Below are 17,958 nucleotides of genomic sequence, written 5' to 3' on the forward strand. Positions count from 1 at the left end.
GAACAGTCCGTTAGACGTACACTTAAGAGACTTCCGATTTGGGAAATTAAAAATATGGAAAAGTCTGCTTTTAGAACTGAAGAACCAGGGTACTTTCTCTGTTATGTCCACACACGTCCTTTTCTTGAATTTGAATGATTTCTCTCTCGCCCAGTGTTAGGTTTTACCAACCTCCAGGTTTTACCAACCTCCTTCCTGACAGCTGTCAGAATTTTCCACAATTTTCCACACTGGATTTCTTGACCCCATTTTCACGGACCGGCTGAGACTGAGGAACTGCCTCGCTCGGACTGGCTTTCGCACGCTCAGCTTAGCTTCTGTACTGTCATTGGCTGTTGCTCTTCCCGGACCCGCCCACAACGACCTCAACCCTGATTGAATTCCAGTGCCCTTTTGTTATGGCAAAAGGTGGATCCCGAGGGTTTGAGGTAGGACGATTGGGGCGTCGTGTAGCTAATGCGCAGGCGTCCCTTCTTGAGTGGGGATTGGCTGGCGACGGGCCGGGCCGGGGCGGGACTCCAGCCTCGGCGCACGCTCTGTGGGCGGAGAGGGCGGGGTTGCCGGTGGCAGTTGGTCCGAGTGTCCAGGCCTGAGGTATCCTCCTGGTCCCTCCTCCTGCCGGCGCCTCAAACGGCAGGTGAGGGCCGTCATGCGTCGCGGAGGGCCTGGCCCCGAGCGACTGGAGTTGCGGCCTCGGTACTGACGAGAGCCTGGAGGGAGGGGCGGGATGTACGCGGCTCGGCGTACGGCGACCCGGGAAGAGCGTCCTAAGGCCTGGGCGTTAGGTGGGCGGCCGAGGCCTGGCTCCCCGCAGAACTCCTGCGCAGCCTCTTTTCTCATCCTATCGTTGTTGGGCGCAGAGGTTCCTTTGTGGAGGGCCGCCCGCGGTCCGTGGCGCGGACTTCCTGCCGCCTTCTCCCCGCGGATCCTGAGGCTAAGGCCTCTGTCCGCCCTGAAATGGGACTGCGGGAGGGGCGTTCGGGTGGGTTGGGACCTGGCACGCCTGGACTAGCCCGCGGCTTCTCGGCGGAGAACTCGGAGACGGGGGCGGGGGAGAGGACGCGGGGGCGGGGAGGGAGCCGAGTGAGCGGTGAAACCAGGGCTGGCGACATCTTCTCAGGCTCTGAAAGTAGCTCCCGGGTTAGTTTCTCAATGGGCATCTTTCAGGGGTCCTGCTGGACAAGTTTGGGGACTTAGGGTTGTTGGAAAGGAGAAACAGACATTCCTGAAAGACAGGCTTTTCGTTGTGTATCGATTCCAGTACTATGACGTAATAATATTAAGGACAGATGGTGTGCTCTGTTCCCAACACTGTACCTGAGAATCCAAAGCTCTGTCTATATATTCCGTGCCTGTACTCATTCATTGATTAAACTCAATATAGCTAGCCACTCTGGGGATCTCATTTCTGGTCAAATATTTGGCCAAACAGTCCCTTAATTTTGTGGAATTTAAAATTGGACTTAACCAGAACAAGTCAGAATGTGAAGGGACTTGAACAAGCCATGTTGAAAGTCGTTGCAGCTTGCAGTGAATGAAATTTACCTTCAGTTTTTTAGATAGTAGAAATAGCAAAGAAATTTGACATCAAGCGTTGCAAAATGTTTTGCAAATTTAGATTAGGGTCATATTAAAGTGCCTTCCATTGCATAATGGAAAAAGCAGGGACTTTATAGTTAGATCTGAGTTCAGATTCTCGGTACAGACTTCGGCTGTGAACTCTAAGGCAAGATATGTAGCCTTTCTGAGATACAGGGTCCTCGTTTGTAAAGTGCCATGTCCTGTTGATTTGATGAGCTAATATATGTAAAGAATTTAGTATATTAATGTACAGTGACGTTTAGTAGTCTTGCTAGTTCCTTTAGTAAGTAGATGACAGATGATGAAAATCAGTTTTAGATGCAGAAAAGTTGAGAGGTTTAGGTTGGGTGGATATCAGAAAAGTCTCAAAATCTCAGGTCTCTGTCGTGAGCATACTGTGATGGAGTGGTGGAAAAAACTAGACTGGGACATTGTATGTTGTCTTGGCTCTGTCTATGTAAGTATTACTGTGGTCTTAGGTAGGCCATTATCATCTTGGCCTTGGCTTAGTTGTAAAAATGAGGCAAGTGGACCAGGTAATTTTTTTAAATTCTTCTTGTGGCCTGAAGTACAGCTAAAAGGTAGAAAAGATAATAGCTAACATTATTGAATAACTACTGTCTGTTGTTGCAATCACATTATATATATCAACTCATAATGTTCTCACAACAAAACTATGAGGTACATACTGTTATTAACCTCATTTTACAGATGAGGAAACTGAGGCTGAGATGTTAATCTTACCTGAGGTTCCAGAGCTTATAAATAGGAGAGCTAGCATTTGAATCTAGGTAACCTAAATCCGTGTTCTTAATCACTGTGCTAAACTGCCTTTTATGAAGAGCATGTCATGGTACTGTTGGGCATACTAGAAAAGAAGGTAGAGGTGTACTTGGTAAGATGATAGCCTTTGGTCACAGTTGACTGTGAGGGCATGGAAAATGGGTCGATACTAATGCTTGCCACATTTCTGTATCCTTGTTCTTTCCATACTTTTGCTCCCTGGACTTAAGTTATCAGAATAACTCTAGATTCTCTTCCACTGACCAAGGCTAGATGAAGATAGGCACTAAAATTTACTGTGATTTTTGAGAAAAGTTTTATGAGATCTGACCTCGGCTTAGGTCAGAGTTGAGGAATCCCAGACAGTCATATCCATTGCAGAGAGCTAAGGCAGATTTTGGATAAACAGATCAGCTTTAGCACCCCACATTTATTTCGGTGTTCCCACACTTGAGATACTTTTGTCTGGGTTCTCTCTCTCTCTCTTTTTTTTTTTTTTTTGCGGTACGCGGGCCTCTCAGTGTTGTGGCCTCTCCCGTTGCGGAGCACAGGCTCCGGAGCGCAGGCTCAGCAGCCATGGCTCACGGGCCCAGCTGCTCCGAGGCACGTGGGATCTTCCCGGACCGGGTCACGAACCCGTGTCCCCTGCATCGGCAGGCGGACTCTCAACCACTGTGCCACCAGGGAAGCCCCTGGGTTCTCTCTCTTTTAATGTCAGGTTTGGATTTATGTGCAGGAGCAGAAGGAGTTGAAAATGAACTCCTAAGAGCACATCTGACACAGCATTGGATTGATATGATAGCAACTATAGATTGAGAAGAAGAATTTTATAGTTGAAAAATTCAATCTTGTGTCAAGTGCATATTATGATGTAGTACTGTGCTAATGTAGGCATTGCAAAGTTTGAGGATTGACCCTATTTTGAAGGAAGTAAAATCCATGGCTAAAATACTTTGACTTAAAGAGCTCAACAAACCTTTTGATCCCATATATAAAATAAATCTGTTTATAACTCTGGATGTCCTGACAGACTTAGAATATATACAGGAGTAGCGTTTTGAGACTGGTCTATTTGATCACATCACAATAAGAAAAAATTGCTACTTGTGTTTTTTTGTTGTTGTCATGCAGAGGCAGCCAGTGATACTCTGGTGTTGCACACGGCTGCCATATACAGTTGGGCAGGTTTTGCACTGTTCAGCCCTCAGGGCAATCTTACATGGGCTATGATGTGAGTAGTGCTGTCTTGGGTTATGTGGTATATCCTATAGCACTGTCCTTGCGCCCTGCTTTTGTGCTCTTGCTTCCACCCCAATCTGGATGTGTTTTTCTAAGAGTAATTTTCTATTGTTTGGGTTATATGTGGCCAAAATTTCAGAGACTGGCTTCTTTTTCCTTACCTACTACATTGGTCAGCCTGGAACACTTTGCATTTATGGAAGGCTTCTGGGTTTAATTTTAGTATTAGACTAAAATACGGGCAAAAGAAGTATAACCCATCCCTATACTAGATCTGATTTCAAAGTTGAGTGCATTGATTTTGTGATTATCTGTTGCTTTGACTGGTGTATCATATCACTCTTCTCAGCTGTCATGAGAATTCTGTTTCAGGTGTATTCTTAAAAAGACTGGATATTAGAAATCTGGAGGATTTAATATACAGGTTTCCCCCTACTATCTGAAAGTAGAGCATTCCTACCTTTTGTAAGCTGAAATGGCGTAAAGTGATGAAGCAATTATCTTAGGACACATCTTGCTAACAGATGCACAAAATAAATAAAACACGGATGCTCACAGACACAGGTCAAAGCTGTGGTGGCTTGAGGCTGAGATGCTGAGTGTAGTTCTCAGGGAAGGAGCTTGGTGTCACTGCTCAGAGTGAGTGCTGCCTCTTGTAACACCTTGCTGCAAAACAAACGCTGAATGCTATTTTTGTTTTTTGCCTTTTTTCACGAAAGTGAAAATCCTCATCAGATTTCTTTTGTTTAGCAAAACAGGTACTAATGTAGGTCTTTTATACAAGTGAAGTGGCATAAAGCAAACTTTTAAAAAATGGGGAATACTTCTCTCATGTAGCAGGGAAGATAGCCAAGTTGAAGTCTGCTGTTGCTGAGTATTCCCAAGATCACTTACTTTTGCTTTTGGCTGTTACCTCTGTCATCCCTCCCAGACAAGTATCAATAGTTGGAAGTGGTATGAAAGTGATCTTCTCTCGGGGAGGGGCCAAATAAAGTTTTCACTGCTAGCACTCTTCCTCTTCAATTATAAAGACACATTGATTGAATGGAGAAGAATAATTTTTGAAGTGTGGTCTTCGAATACTATTATCCAAAGCATTTAATGACTTAAAGAATTTTTGAAAAAAATTTCATAATCTGTTTGGATTTGTGTGTGTGTGTGTATAGACATATATATACACATATACACACATATTTATACAGCTGACCCTTGAACAACGATGGTTAGGGGTGCCGACCCTCTGCACGATTGAAAATCCACATATAACTTTACAGCCAGCCTGCCATATACGCAATTCCGCATCTGCAGATTGAACCAACTGTAGGTCGTGTAGTTCTGTAGTAGTATTTATTGAAAAAAATTTGAGTGTAAGTGGACCCGGATAGTTCTAACCCTTGTTCAAGGGTCATCTGTGTGTGCGTGTGTGTGTGTATGCAACTATATCTACCTATCTAAAACTTTTTCTGAAGTACAAAGAACCTGATAATTAAAACCAGCGAGGGAGGGGCTTCCCTGGTGGCGCAGTGGTTGAGAGTCCGCCTGCTGATGCAGGGGACATGGGTTCGCGCCCCGATCCGGGAGGATCCCACATACCGCGGAGTGGCTGGGCCCATGAGCCATGGCCGCTGAGCCTGCGCGTCCGGAGCCTGTGCTCCGCAACGGGAGAGACCACGACAGTGAGAGGCCCGCGTACCGCAAAAAAAAAAAAAAAAAAAAAACAGGGAGAGTAGCGCTAATGCTGTGTAAGTGGGAAGACTTGGGGTAGATGTATTAAGCATTATTTTTAGTGTTACTTCTTTAATAAAACTATGTGTAAAGGAGGTTTAATATCTTTCTTTTTTAGACTGAGTGATCTCTTACTTGAGAGGCAGTTTATACATGTGTACACTGAGCATTCTATTGCCATGTTCATGCCAGCATCTGAAGTGTCATGAGGGAATATACAATACACTGATCACTGTTTTGATTGTGATTCTAGTTCTGGTATGTAGACATCCTTGTTCAGTAGGTTTGGGTTCTACTGTTCAGCATATGGAGGCATAACAATGCCTTGGGTATAGTAGGTGCTCAATAAATACTTGAAGAAAGAGTAACAACATTGACTAAGATCTAAGTTGCTTCACTGAGTAAATTAGATTGGTTAACAAATCTGTTTTCAGTAATAATCTGGTACATTATTTAATAAATTTTGAGCACATTGCATGTGAAATGAATGTTAGCAATAGAGCAGAACATGTTTCACAAGGATTTAGTGCTCTAATATTTTGGAGCCTTTTATGGACACAAGAAAATGTTAATATTTATTTACTCATTTACATCCTAATTAATCTATTTTAATAACCAGGAGGTGACAAGTACATATTTTTCATTTAACCCATATTAGTGTTTCAGATAACGAGTATTTTTCTTTTGAATTTTATGTTTAAAAAGTGTTAATTGGTATATATGAAACAGTGTTTTAATAATGAAGAATATTTTTAGAGAGATTTGTCTTCCTTGCTGCCATTATCCTTAATGTAAGAGCTTTTTCAATTTGCTGTGTGTTCTTTATCCATACTAAAGATTTTTCACATAATTTACATCAGTGAATATACAATGGCATAAACATTCTTTCATGTTATTATAGTCATAATTATTTTTAGTAGCCGCTCCATTAGAAATGGCAACTATAATCAACCAGGCTCTGAATGGACAGTTTATGTTGTTTCCAGTTTACTGGGTTATAAATAAGGTTGAAGTAGATTTTTATAGATGTAATTTTTTTCCTTCTTAATTTTTCTTAGGCTAAATTTCCAAGAGTAAAATTACTTTGTAAAAAATATTTAAATGTTTTTATGAATCTTGTTTATTACTGTACTACTTTCCAAAAATATTACGTTTAAAATTTGTGTCCAATATTTTGTGTTAGTTTTTCCATAACTTCGCTAGCATTTATCATTATCTTGTTTTAGAAAAATATTTTACGAAATATACAGTGGTATTTTATTATGCATTTCTTTGAGTACCAAGAAACTCAACATTTTCTCTTATTTACTTAATACTTCTCTTTGTAAACTGTAAATATTCTTTGCTTATTTCCCCACTGGGTATTTATTCTTAGTAAAGCATGTGAAAAGGGTCCTACTGGGTCACTTAATTTTCTTTTGAAAAACAAGCTTATATTTCATTACTCTATGTGTCTGTGTTTCTAACTTTTTCTCATTGCAGACCATTCATCAAGAATTTTGTATCCAAGGCCCAAAAGTTTGTTACCGAAAATGATGAATGCTGACATGGATGGTATGTTCTTCGTTTTCCTTTTTGTATGTTCCTGGTTTTGTGGCGCATACATTGCTTTATTAAGCAACAGAAAGATCAGAGAATCAATACTTAGAAGGCTTTGATCTTGGCCAGTGTACTTATTTATAATCCCATCTAGTTCTAGAAAAGATTTAAGGCAACTTCCATTCTTTAACTATGAGATGTTGGCAAAACATTTTACCTTCACCTTGGTGTCCTCATCTGCCATGTGGGATATAACCTTTTATTTTACAGGGCTCTTGTATAAGTCAAGTAAGAATGAATATAAATCATTTTGCAGATCTTTTAAGTGCTATACTACACAAATGGTAGCTAATATTAATAGTAAATCTGAACCTTTTCATTACAGCAGTTGATGCTGAAAATCAGGTGGAACTGGAGGAGAAAACACGACTTATTAATCAAGTGTTGGAACTCCAACACACCCTTGAAGGTTAGCTTGCATTTTGTATTTTTCTTGACTAACATCCAGGTAATTGAAATTGTAATTGTAAGCAAATTGCTAAATTTTGTTTGTTACTGTGCAGTTTTTAAAAGTATAAATTTCAAAGTCTACTTTGTTTTTTTTCCTCTCCTGCCTGTAGCTTTGGCTGGTAATTTCAAAGAACAGATACGTTTCAATAAGGAGGTCAAATAGTGTTCTTATGCTTCCCTCTTTAAGGTCTAACATAATGAGCCCCGTTTAAGTCCCTGCGTTGTGTTACTAAGTCCACTTTAATAAAGCTTATTTGAGTGTAAAATCAGTGTATTAGCCTCAGGGATTATAAGGGAACTGATCTGAGTTTTTCCATTTTCTAAATGTCTTGCATAAAATTAATTCCACCAGTGAAACATCTTTTGGTTTTCAACGAAATTAAGAGGTGGTGGTGGTTTTTTCTGAAAACAGGTTGAGCAGATCATGTCATTCCAGTGGCTTCCCATCTCACAGTTAATGGAAGCCAGGTTCCTCTCTGTAAGTCTCTCACTTCCCTTTTACCTTTCAGTCCTGTCACATTCCCTGACTAGGACACTTCAACCTCCTTGCTGTTCTTTCAGCAAGCTTCTCCTCAGGGTCTTAGCAGTTGCTGTTCCCCTGTGCTTGAATCTTTTCCCTTAGTCATTTGCATATCTGTGTGGCTCGTTCCCTTACTTCCTTTAGGTCTCTAGCGAAATTTCCTTAATCAAAATAGCTATCCCTGACTATACTGTATCACAGGACAACCGCCCTTGGCTTCCTGTGACCCTTACCCTTCTTGCTTTTTCTCCTGACCCCCACCCACCCTAAGCCCCATTAGAATGTCAGCTGGTAAATGGCAAGGGACCTTTTTTGTTACTGTTGCCTCTAGAACAGTGCCTGTCTCTTAGAAGGCACCTCAGTAACTTAGTTGCTGAATGACTGAGGTGTGGTATCTTCTTTTTTTAATCATCAAGACCTGCTCTTTTGAATTTCTTGCTAATGTAAAAATACAAAACGATCAATTGCTTGGAAACTGACTGCCTATATCCAGTATGTGAATTCAGTTATGTTCACCTACACTGTCTTAAATATTACTAGTAAAGACATTATGGTTTTATGATGATATGAACCAAAATTCACATTTTAAAAACAGTGTTTTTTTAAATAACCATTTTAAGAGTTAACTACTTAACAAAAATGCTGTTAAAGAATAACAAAGAATAACATTTAGCCTAATGTGAAATCTCTTTTTAGGGATTTTGGCTATTGATTTGCACTCAGTTTACTTTCTTTACCTTAACTTCTAAAGTAGTCTGAGTTTAAAAACAGAAAATTTAAGGATTGTATTTCTTTTAAGAATGAATCTTAATAACCATTTTATAACACGGAGTCATTGCCATCATTTTATTGACAATGCGCTTTTTTATTTTTCATATAGATCTCTCTGCAAGAGTAGATGCAGTTAAGGAAGAAAATCTGAAGCTAAAATCAGAAAACCAAGTTCTTGGACAATATATAGAAAACCTCATGTCAGCTTCTAGTGTTTTTCAAACAACTGACACAAAAAGCAAAAGAAAATAAGGGATTGATATCCCTTATGTCTTACGGAATTGCTGCTGATCTTTAAAACTTGGATAGATTCCAAAAGTTATAGTACTTTTGTTTGTGGCTTCACTGAGTATTTATGAAGATAATGTCAGACCTAAGCAAAATTAAGAGCATAACAGAAGACTTTCATGAGTTTGTGTATTATGTTAGTCTATGAAAATGTGCAAAGGTATTGTAGAGACTTTATAATTAGAAATGCATATATTTATGAAACTTGAAAATGAATGTTATATCAAATTTGCTTTGATTTATAGGTTTAGCATTGTCTTTTATTATAGGCATAGTTAGAGATACAAGAAAATAACCACCGTGTTGTGACAAAGTGACCAAAATCACGTACTGAATGCACAGCTTTATATACCCTGTCCACCATCGTGTGCCTCTTCTCCATTTGCTTTCTTCCCATTTTCCTTCCCCTAAGGAAAAAATTGGTTTCACATTTGTAAAAAGTAATTTCAGTAGTTAATCATCTAAGAGAGTAGCCCGAACTCTGTTGAAACTTAACCAAAATAAGATATTTTCTCAGTTTAGGGCTTATTTGTTATATTTAGTAATAAGATAGGATAGTTGGTTTCTGTTTAATCAATTGAAAACGGGGGCTATAAAGATGAAGATTTTTCTTTGAAACTGAATTATCGTATTGGGAAGATTTGTTGTTAAAAACTTCCTTTGCACAAAATAATCCACTTGATACCTGAAAAGATGAGCTCTGGTTGTGTGTGTGTTTGAAATAGAAAATTTTGAGGAAAAATAGAAATAGGGTAGGAGAAGTATTCAATACTTGGTAAGTACTTGTAACCAACTCCAAACAGTTTTACTCCAGATTTGTGTTATCTCTGGCACAGATTAGATTTGGGCCGGGGGGGGAATATATAAGAAAATGGATTAAGTTTGGCTAACCTTATATAAACCATACCTAGAAGAGAATAAAATTTGGTCTCAGGTTTATTTGCAGTACCCAGATGATCAACTTTGCAAAGTCCCTTAAAAACTGTATTAAGTATCAGAATCATGAATAAAATGGGAGAGTTTTACATGTATACTAATTGATGCTTTCTCAGTATTTTATCTCACTACTTCTCCCAGAATTTTCTGTAAACCCAACTACTGGTTTGCAGAGTTTTAGTCATTTAACACTTTTTAAAAATTTAGTTTATACATTCCATTTGGTAAAGAAATCAGTATCAGAAGTAATGTTAAAATATTAAATAGGAAAAGAGATCCACTAATATAGTTTATGGTTATTAAATTTAGGCTAATCATGGAATAATCTTAATGTTTGTATTGGTGTTAAGATTTGATGACTTTAGCTGTATGAATATATAATAGTCATACTGCAAACATTTTGCATCCCTTTGTGACCTAATTTTTAAACATTTAAAACTGTGTTGCCATTATGCTTTGCTGTTTAATAAAAAGCTGTTTCAAAAATTGCATGTGTTTTGATATTGTTGCGTAAGTAACTGGGATATATACAGCGGTGCAGTGGTGTATCGGGGTTGTTCAAAGCCACAGGATAAGTAGCATATCTTAAGTACCAGTTACTGGATGTTTAAGGGAATACTATTTTTTTTAACTAATTTGTATTATTTTTGGCTGCATTGGGTCTTCGTTGCTGCATGTGGGCCTTCTCTAGTTGCGGCGAGTGGGGGCTACTCTTCATTGCGGTGCGCGGGCTTATTGCGGTGGCTTCTCTTGTCGCGGAGCACGGGCTCTAGGCACGCAGGCTTCAGTAGTGGTGGCTCGCAGGCTCTAGAGCGCAGGCTCTGTAGCTGTGGCGCATGGGCTTAGTTTCTCCGCGGCATGTGGGATCTTCCAGGACCAGGGCTCGAACCCATGTCCCCTGCATTGGCAGGTGGATTCTCAACCAGTGCGCCACCAGGGAAGTCTGGGGATACTATTCTTATTAAAACAAATATAGGATATTATACCTTAATTTAAAAAATAAAAGCAAAGAATTCAAAGAAAAGGATCCAAGATTGCCAGGGGAAAGGTGGTTGTATTTTTTAGGTTAGGCTAAGCTCTTGTAACGAGATGCAGTGGTAAAAAAAACAAGTTTCTCTTCCAACTAATGGTTCTGAGGTGAGCATTGTAAACTAACAAACAGGCTTTGTGAGCTGAGGATTTCTCTGCCATTTTCAACCGTGGCTTCCAAGTCACACTAGTTATCACCATTCTGATTTGCAGAAAAATGCATGGGGTACACATGCACGGTTTTTGGGTTGGGCCTGCCTGGAAATGGCTCATGTCTTCTCACATTCCCAAGGGCATGGGGATTTAGATGCCAGAGTGGCTGAGAAATGTAGTTGCTGGCTGGAAGCCATATTCCAGCTACGACTTTATTATGGAAGCCGACAGAGGATGAGTGGCAGCAGCTTCAGCCACAGCCCTCTTCTCTCGCTATTAAGTATCTGTGCCCAGCCTTCTTCCCATACACACAATGTACTCAACCTCTCCTCATCCAGTTACTGACTCGGCTCAAAATCTAGGATCTCTGTCAAGGTCTGTCAGTTGTAGATGTGACTCCTAATAGTCTGACCGCCTCTAAACTGATGACAGATTATTTGCTCTGCCCATTTATAATGGTGTAGTGGGGATAGGATACCTAAATAAAAACTCGAAATTTGGACAACGGAATAAAGGGAAACACATCAAAGCAGTTGTGGAATACTTCTGAGAGAGAGACCCTGTGAAGATCCTGTCTCTGATAGTGGACGAAGTTCCTTGATTAGACCCTGACTGTAATCTCTGGCAAGGGACTTCCCTTACCCATTGCTCTCCATGGCTTCCCCCAACTGGAAAGTTATTCCTTGTCCATTCCCCTCACGGGAGTTGTGAAAGCAGTCCAATTCGCGCTGGTGTGAGTCTGCTGCCCATCGTTTGTAGGCCAAGCTCACATTTCTTGGGCTGTACAATTCCCTCAAAAACAACCTTGTTGTCGATATGCTTCAGTTCCATAGGCTAGGAATCACAATTAAGCTCTTTTCTAGACCAAATTCTCAAAAGTTTGCTTGCTTTCCTTCCTCACAGGACCCTGCCTCTCTTTAATGGAGGCTACTTTGAAACCAACTGAAAATAAGACTGCACTGGGACTGCAACACCCAGGTGTCACTGCAGGGCTGGGTCCCTTTGATTGCCTTAACACTTGGAAGGGAAGTCTTAACTGGCCTTCCCCTTCTACCTCCCACACCTCAAAAATAAAACCATTTTGAACCTTTTCTGCTATTCAGGGTACAGAAGCAATTAGTTTTTCTAATCTTGTGAGGTACCTAATATGTGTGATCCTTCTCTATTCCCTTCCATCTCTGCTTGGACACTGGTAAGTTCCTTCCTGCGATACCTTGCTAAAAGCATCAAGGAACAGCCAATTCATTTCACATTTTGGCTTATCCAACTGCTGTCCTACAGCTGTTAACTCAAGTGACAAAATGTTACCTGAAATACATGCCCCACCTGCTCGTCATATGAATGGTAAACCAGTGCTATATATTCTGTTTTCATTATGGCAATATCTTCAGGATGTCATTTCTATATTAGAAATACAGGTGGTAAAAAAAAAAAAAAGAAATACAGGTGGTAAACAATGTGCACAGGGACTGTGCCTAGCTTCTGATCAAGACTCTCTCCTTGACCAAACTTTAACCAGGTTCTTCTGAGCCCTCTTTGTCTAGGCCTCATCTTAGGCCCTGTCTTCAGCCTGCCTAGTCCAGTTTTAGTAAAAATCCTGCTAAGTGAATCTGATCACCCTGCCTGCCTTCAGCAAGAATCCTGTTAAATCGGCATGGCAAGCACCCTTCTACCCTCGATGTCTCCTCTTAGGAATTTTCCATCCACCAACCCTCCCCCGACCCACTCTGCTCAACGACTATAAATCCCCAGCTGTCTTCACTGTATCTGGAGTTAAGCCCATTCTCTCTCCCCTATGGTGATCGTCTTGGCCCTATTGCGATAGTCCTAAACAAAGTCTTCCTTATTGTTTTAACCAGTGTCAGAAGGCATTTTTAATAGTGATACTTCCTAGCTCTAAATGCTGGTGGAATGATGACTGGCAGGATGGAATGATGACCCCGCTTTTCCTCAGGGTCTCCCAGTAGAACTTCCCTCAATACTAACACTAGTATTCCATCTGAAATTTGTCCTCTTTATATTCACTTTGGACTTTACTTATAGCAAGTTAATACAGCTCACAATCCCTTATCTGGAACTCTTGGGACCAGATATTTCAGAATTCGGAATTTTTCATTTCATACTTGGAATACTTTCAGTACTTGGAATCAAATACATTAATATTTTTGTAGCGAAATATATGAATTTAATACTAAGTTACGTAAGTCAAGACTACAGATAGCCTGTCAGGGAGGTCAGGTTTGGCTGCCGAATGAGTTTTGATGTCAAACATGAAAAACTTCAGATTTACAGAGATTTTTGGAATTTGGAATTGTACGTGTAACAATAAATTTGTGGAGAAATAACCAAAATCATCCAAGCATGCAGTTCCAACCAGTTTATGATGTCATATTTATATTCCTGATCAAGTCCTTTCTCCAAACGAGAAGTGAAAGGTGAATTATATATTCTAGCATTACTTTTATGGTCCGAAACAAAGCAAAACTGATCTTAATTCTTTAGAATGCAGTCTTTCTTTACTTTCCCCAATAATTTTGTTTTTCCCTATCTTGAGTTAACACCCTCTAGTGGTTGTCATCAGATATTTCTTCAATGCTGATATAATCAAAATTGCCAGCAAAGACCAGGTATTACTTAGTTGGTGAGACCACTTGTACATCGTGAAAGAACAGAGAATGTGACTAAATGAAAGGTTAATAATTGGAAGAATGACTTAATTGCCTCTAGGTACTCCATCCTAAAAGCAAGCTACAGTCTATTTCACTTAAATCATAGAGATTAATGGTATTTGAAGATATTTACTATAACACGGACTTTATGTTGGCTTTAGGACCTAATTTACCATATAATGGAAGGGGTATTGAGGAGTGATGACAGAAGCTAAAGTAATACATTGTAATCAATTGTATAATGTATTTGCCTTGTTTTAAATTTTCTATTATTATCTATAGATGGCTTATCAAATGTTTAGTCTAAGTAATTAAAACTTGAAATTACTCCAAAATTTTACAAAAGACGTAAAACTCTATTCATTTAAGAAACACAAAATATGTGGTAAGATACTATGTTAGGTGTTAAAAGATCATTTAAAAAAAATTATCCTGTTGCCCATTTTCTCTAAAATTACCATTGCTTTTCCACGTATTTGGATCTCTACAAACTTCAAATGCATTCAAAAATACATTTTCTCTCCCATCAACCTGCTTCATCTGACCTGTCGGATTAGGGATAATTTTATTTCCTTAACTCCTCACAGCTGTCATACTATGGAAATGGGAGCTATAATTTGGAAAGAGATTATTAGAATTTATGTAGAAAATGCTACTATTATGTTTAAATAAATCCTTTACATGAGATTTAAGTAGTTATTCCAATATTAACCATATGATATTTCATCTTTAAATCCTGCTGAAGTTAAAAACAGAACCACAATTGAAAAGAGAACAAAAAAGCTTCATAGGTACCTAGAGTGTAATATATTTATGTTTTAACTATTCTAAATAGTTTTCACTGAAAACTATTAGTTTTCTAAATTAGTATTCTAAATTTCCAAGGTACATTATATTCATAGCTAGTGGTTAATTTTAACACGTAAGCAGGTTTATCCTCTGTGTTTTGCAAATGTAGACTGACACTTTAAAAAGGCTCCTAGTTCTAGTAGTATGTATCTTCCTAGAGGAATGACCAATGGAAGCAAGGTTACCTTAAAAAAATGTTCAAGGAAAAGGAAGTTACTTTAGCCTGGTCAAGTTAAAAAGCCTCTAAAAAGGCCAACTGAAATAAAGGGCAAAATACATTTATTTTTCTCCTTTATTAGAGGAAAGGATAAAACTTAAATCGTTTTAAACAATAAAGTCACATTACGGTGGTAAAAGGAAAAAGCCATTTCGTTATTAAAGAAGACTCTATGCTTTGTCTACTGCATGGATCTAATACACAAATTTAAAACTATCAGGCATGGTACATCCACAGGAAGGAGCAGTGAACTGGCAAAAACTGGTTGCTCAGATTTTACCACTACAAGCTCATGGAGTTGAACCAAATGTGAAAGTTAAAATTAATCTGCAACCAAGAAAGTAAAAACAGCTTTAATAATCTTTAGAAAAAAATGATCATATATAAGACACTTTTCGGCAAGAAGTTTTCCATAAAGTTAAGAAAGGATTTATCTCATGAAGTAGTAATTTACTTTCAGAAACAATCTCATCTAGAATCATTCAGTATATCTAGTTCACTTGGACATTCCAAATACAAAGCAAGAAAGGGAGTCCTTGCAAGATGCGTTAAGTTTAGTCAGTATTAAATAAATACAAAGTATGGTTAACTACATATTAAGATTGTCCACCACCAATTTATGGAAAGTTCAGAACACAGCAATGGAATAAAGCACTTATTTTCATTTTCAGTTCACTCCCTGAAATAAGGAGTGAATAGTGGCTATACTGGCTGTGTTTGGCTTCCTTTATGTCAGAGGAGAAGCTAGAGGCTCCTTTTCCTTATATATAAGCTTTAAATGTACTACTGGGGAGGGGGATGTACAGGAGGCGGGCTTACCCAAGGATGGGATGTATATGTCCATGAAGGAATCCAAAATATTACCCAACTAGTATAGCGTTCTCTAGATAGTTGGTATTAAAGTAGCTCCATGGTCTCAAAGATTTAGATCACCTTCCAAAGGGTCTGTCACCCAAACATGAAAAATTCTTAAATATGTTAAATGGAATAATACAGCTCTACTATAATGTACTTCTGTGACTTTTGGTACCTACAGTCGTTCCTTGGTATCCATGGGGGATTGGTTCCAGGACGCGTGGCAGATACCAAAATCCACAGATGCTCAAGTCCCATAGTTGACCATCCTTATCTGCAGATTCTGCATCAGAGGATTCAACATACCGTGTAGTTCTATAGAATTAATTGAAAACAAAATCTGTGTATAAGTGGACCCACGCAGTTCAAACCTCTGTTGTTAAAGGGTCAACTGTGTTTTAAAAAGAGGAGCAATAGTCTACCATAGAGGCAGCTTTGAAGCTAGATGAGACAATAGATTTGAATTTGTCAGAAGATAGATTTGACTTTGTCAGAAAAAAGATAAAAATACAAAGCATGATGATTGATATCTATTAGCCATTACAATCTCTTAATGATCAGATAAAAGAAAGACTCCCCAATAATAATTTACCTATTAAAGATGGTATCATTTAAAGAAGAAAAAATATTTAAATGTTATTTTCAAGAGCAATGTAGGCATAAGCAATCTTGTAAACAGAGTAAGCCATTCTGGCATAAAACAACTGTAACAGCTTCAAAAAAATCTGTACACCATTTCGTTTTGATAAACCTCTTATCTCTGTATTCAAATATAAGTATGCTGCACTATTGACCTGTGATTCTATGAATGACACATAGACATTTCAGTTTTGTTGATTTGTCTGTCAACAAAGCACCTCTTTAAAGGACTCTATAATTTACGTGAACAATGGACCATAACTATAATTTGACACAAAGGAGGTAAATGTGGGTCACATACAACACTTTCAATTGTTGATAGAAACAAACAACCATACAGAAACTTTATTGCATTTAGCTCTGTACAACAGAACTCACTCTTATGTATACTGTGGAACTACCAGTTATACTGTAGTATAGCCGTTTAAGGGGAAATTCCAATAACTGATTCTTCCAATAGCAGTGAAGTTGCTGCATATTATTTTGCTCTGTAGAAACCAAAACTTTCTCCAAACTATTAAAACTGTGTAACTTCTAATGCTATTAATCTCTTAAAATTTGACATGTAATGTGCCACTTTTCTTTTATTCTAAATTCAAAGACCAGGTTAACTTCAAAGTTTTTTTTTTTTTCTGAAAAATAAGATTAAAATAAATGTCTGGAAGAATATCATTGCTAGATAGTAGAAACAGGATGTGCAGATTGAGTCTAGTTCACTTGAGAATGCCAACTCTCTCTCTTAGGAATTAAAAATACTTGAATACAGGTTACTCCTTTCGTACTCTTCTTTTGCGTACTGACTTTACTGGCCCATCTCCAGATCCTGTGCCCTCATCTGCTTCCCTCATCTAGGGAAAAAAATATGAAAACGTTTATTTTCATACAGTGGGCAACTAGTAGAGAATAGTAAATAATGTATTTCTTATTCTCTAAAATACATGTTTCTAACAAAACATCTTTATGTTTATATATGTATGTATCTTTATTTTTATGGTCCTTTACTTAATAACTGATCAAAAACGTGTATATAAATTGATGTTTCAATTTGTTCATCTTTTGCCATGATTACATTTTTAGAATAACTGTTTGTCAAATATGCATCTGACAAGGAATAATGCTAATAACTCAATTCATGATTTTATTTCATGATTTACAACTTAATCTAATGTCATGGTTAATTAAAGGTTACATGATATTTTCATTGTGGGATATTAAGCATTAACTATACATCACAATGTTTCTGTAAGTAATGAATTGCTGAGCTGGTTTTACAGAGACTTTTTCAGAACTTCTGGTACCTAACACTTTGAGAAAAATTAACAGAGAGGAAAGGGAAACATTAAACTTATGGTTTGGGCTTTTTCTCTCCTTTAATTCTATCCTTCCAGAATAATCATTTATATATAAATTAAACTTGTATAACAATAAAATAATGCAGGTATTATACAAAATAGTTATAATTATTTCTAAAGGTTATATTATATAAAAATTGATTTATTTTAGCTCACTGACAAACATATAAGAAGATTAAAAGACTGAAAAGATGGAATTTAGATACTTTTAAAAGTACACAAAATATTTTACAAAGCAAAATATAACTAGAATACACATTCAGTGAATGATTCCAAATATTATTATTAAAAGAGTGACGGCGG

General features: G+C 38.1%; 2 protein-coding genes across 2 annotated transcripts in view; one reads left to right on the forward strand and one right to left on the reverse strand.

Annotated features, from left to right (window-relative positions):
• Positions 1-456: 456 nt before the first annotated feature.
• Positions 457-10,370, forward strand: SCOC (short coiled-coil protein; the record flags this gene model as incomplete). Its single annotated transcript, XM_082652653.1, has 4 exons — positions 457-637; positions 6,811-6,882; positions 7,253-7,336; positions 8,778-10,370. 4 exons carry the CDS (start codon positions 457-459, stop codon positions 8,918-8,920), a joined length of 480 nt encoding a protein of 159 aa, XP_082508779.1. The 3' UTR covers positions 8,921-10,370.
• A 4,770-nt stretch (positions 10,371-15,140) lies between these two features.
• The window catches only part of CLGN (calmegin), a 32,052-nt gene continuing 29,234 nt past the window's right edge, over positions 15,141-17,958 (reverse strand). Inside the window, exon 14 of the mRNA XM_082653250.1 lies at positions 15,141-17,151. Within this exon, the coding sequence (XP_082509376.1) occupies positions 17,071-17,151 (81 nt within the window). The 3' untranslated portion in view covers positions 15,141-17,070. The remainder of the gene's footprint in view (positions 17,152-17,958) is intronic.

The sequence above is a fragment of the Grampus griseus genome, assembly GCF_964374135.1.
Source record: "Grampus griseus genome assembly, chromosome: 4".
Lineage (NCBI taxonomy): Eukaryota > Metazoa > Chordata > Mammalia > Artiodactyla > Delphinidae > Grampus > Grampus griseus.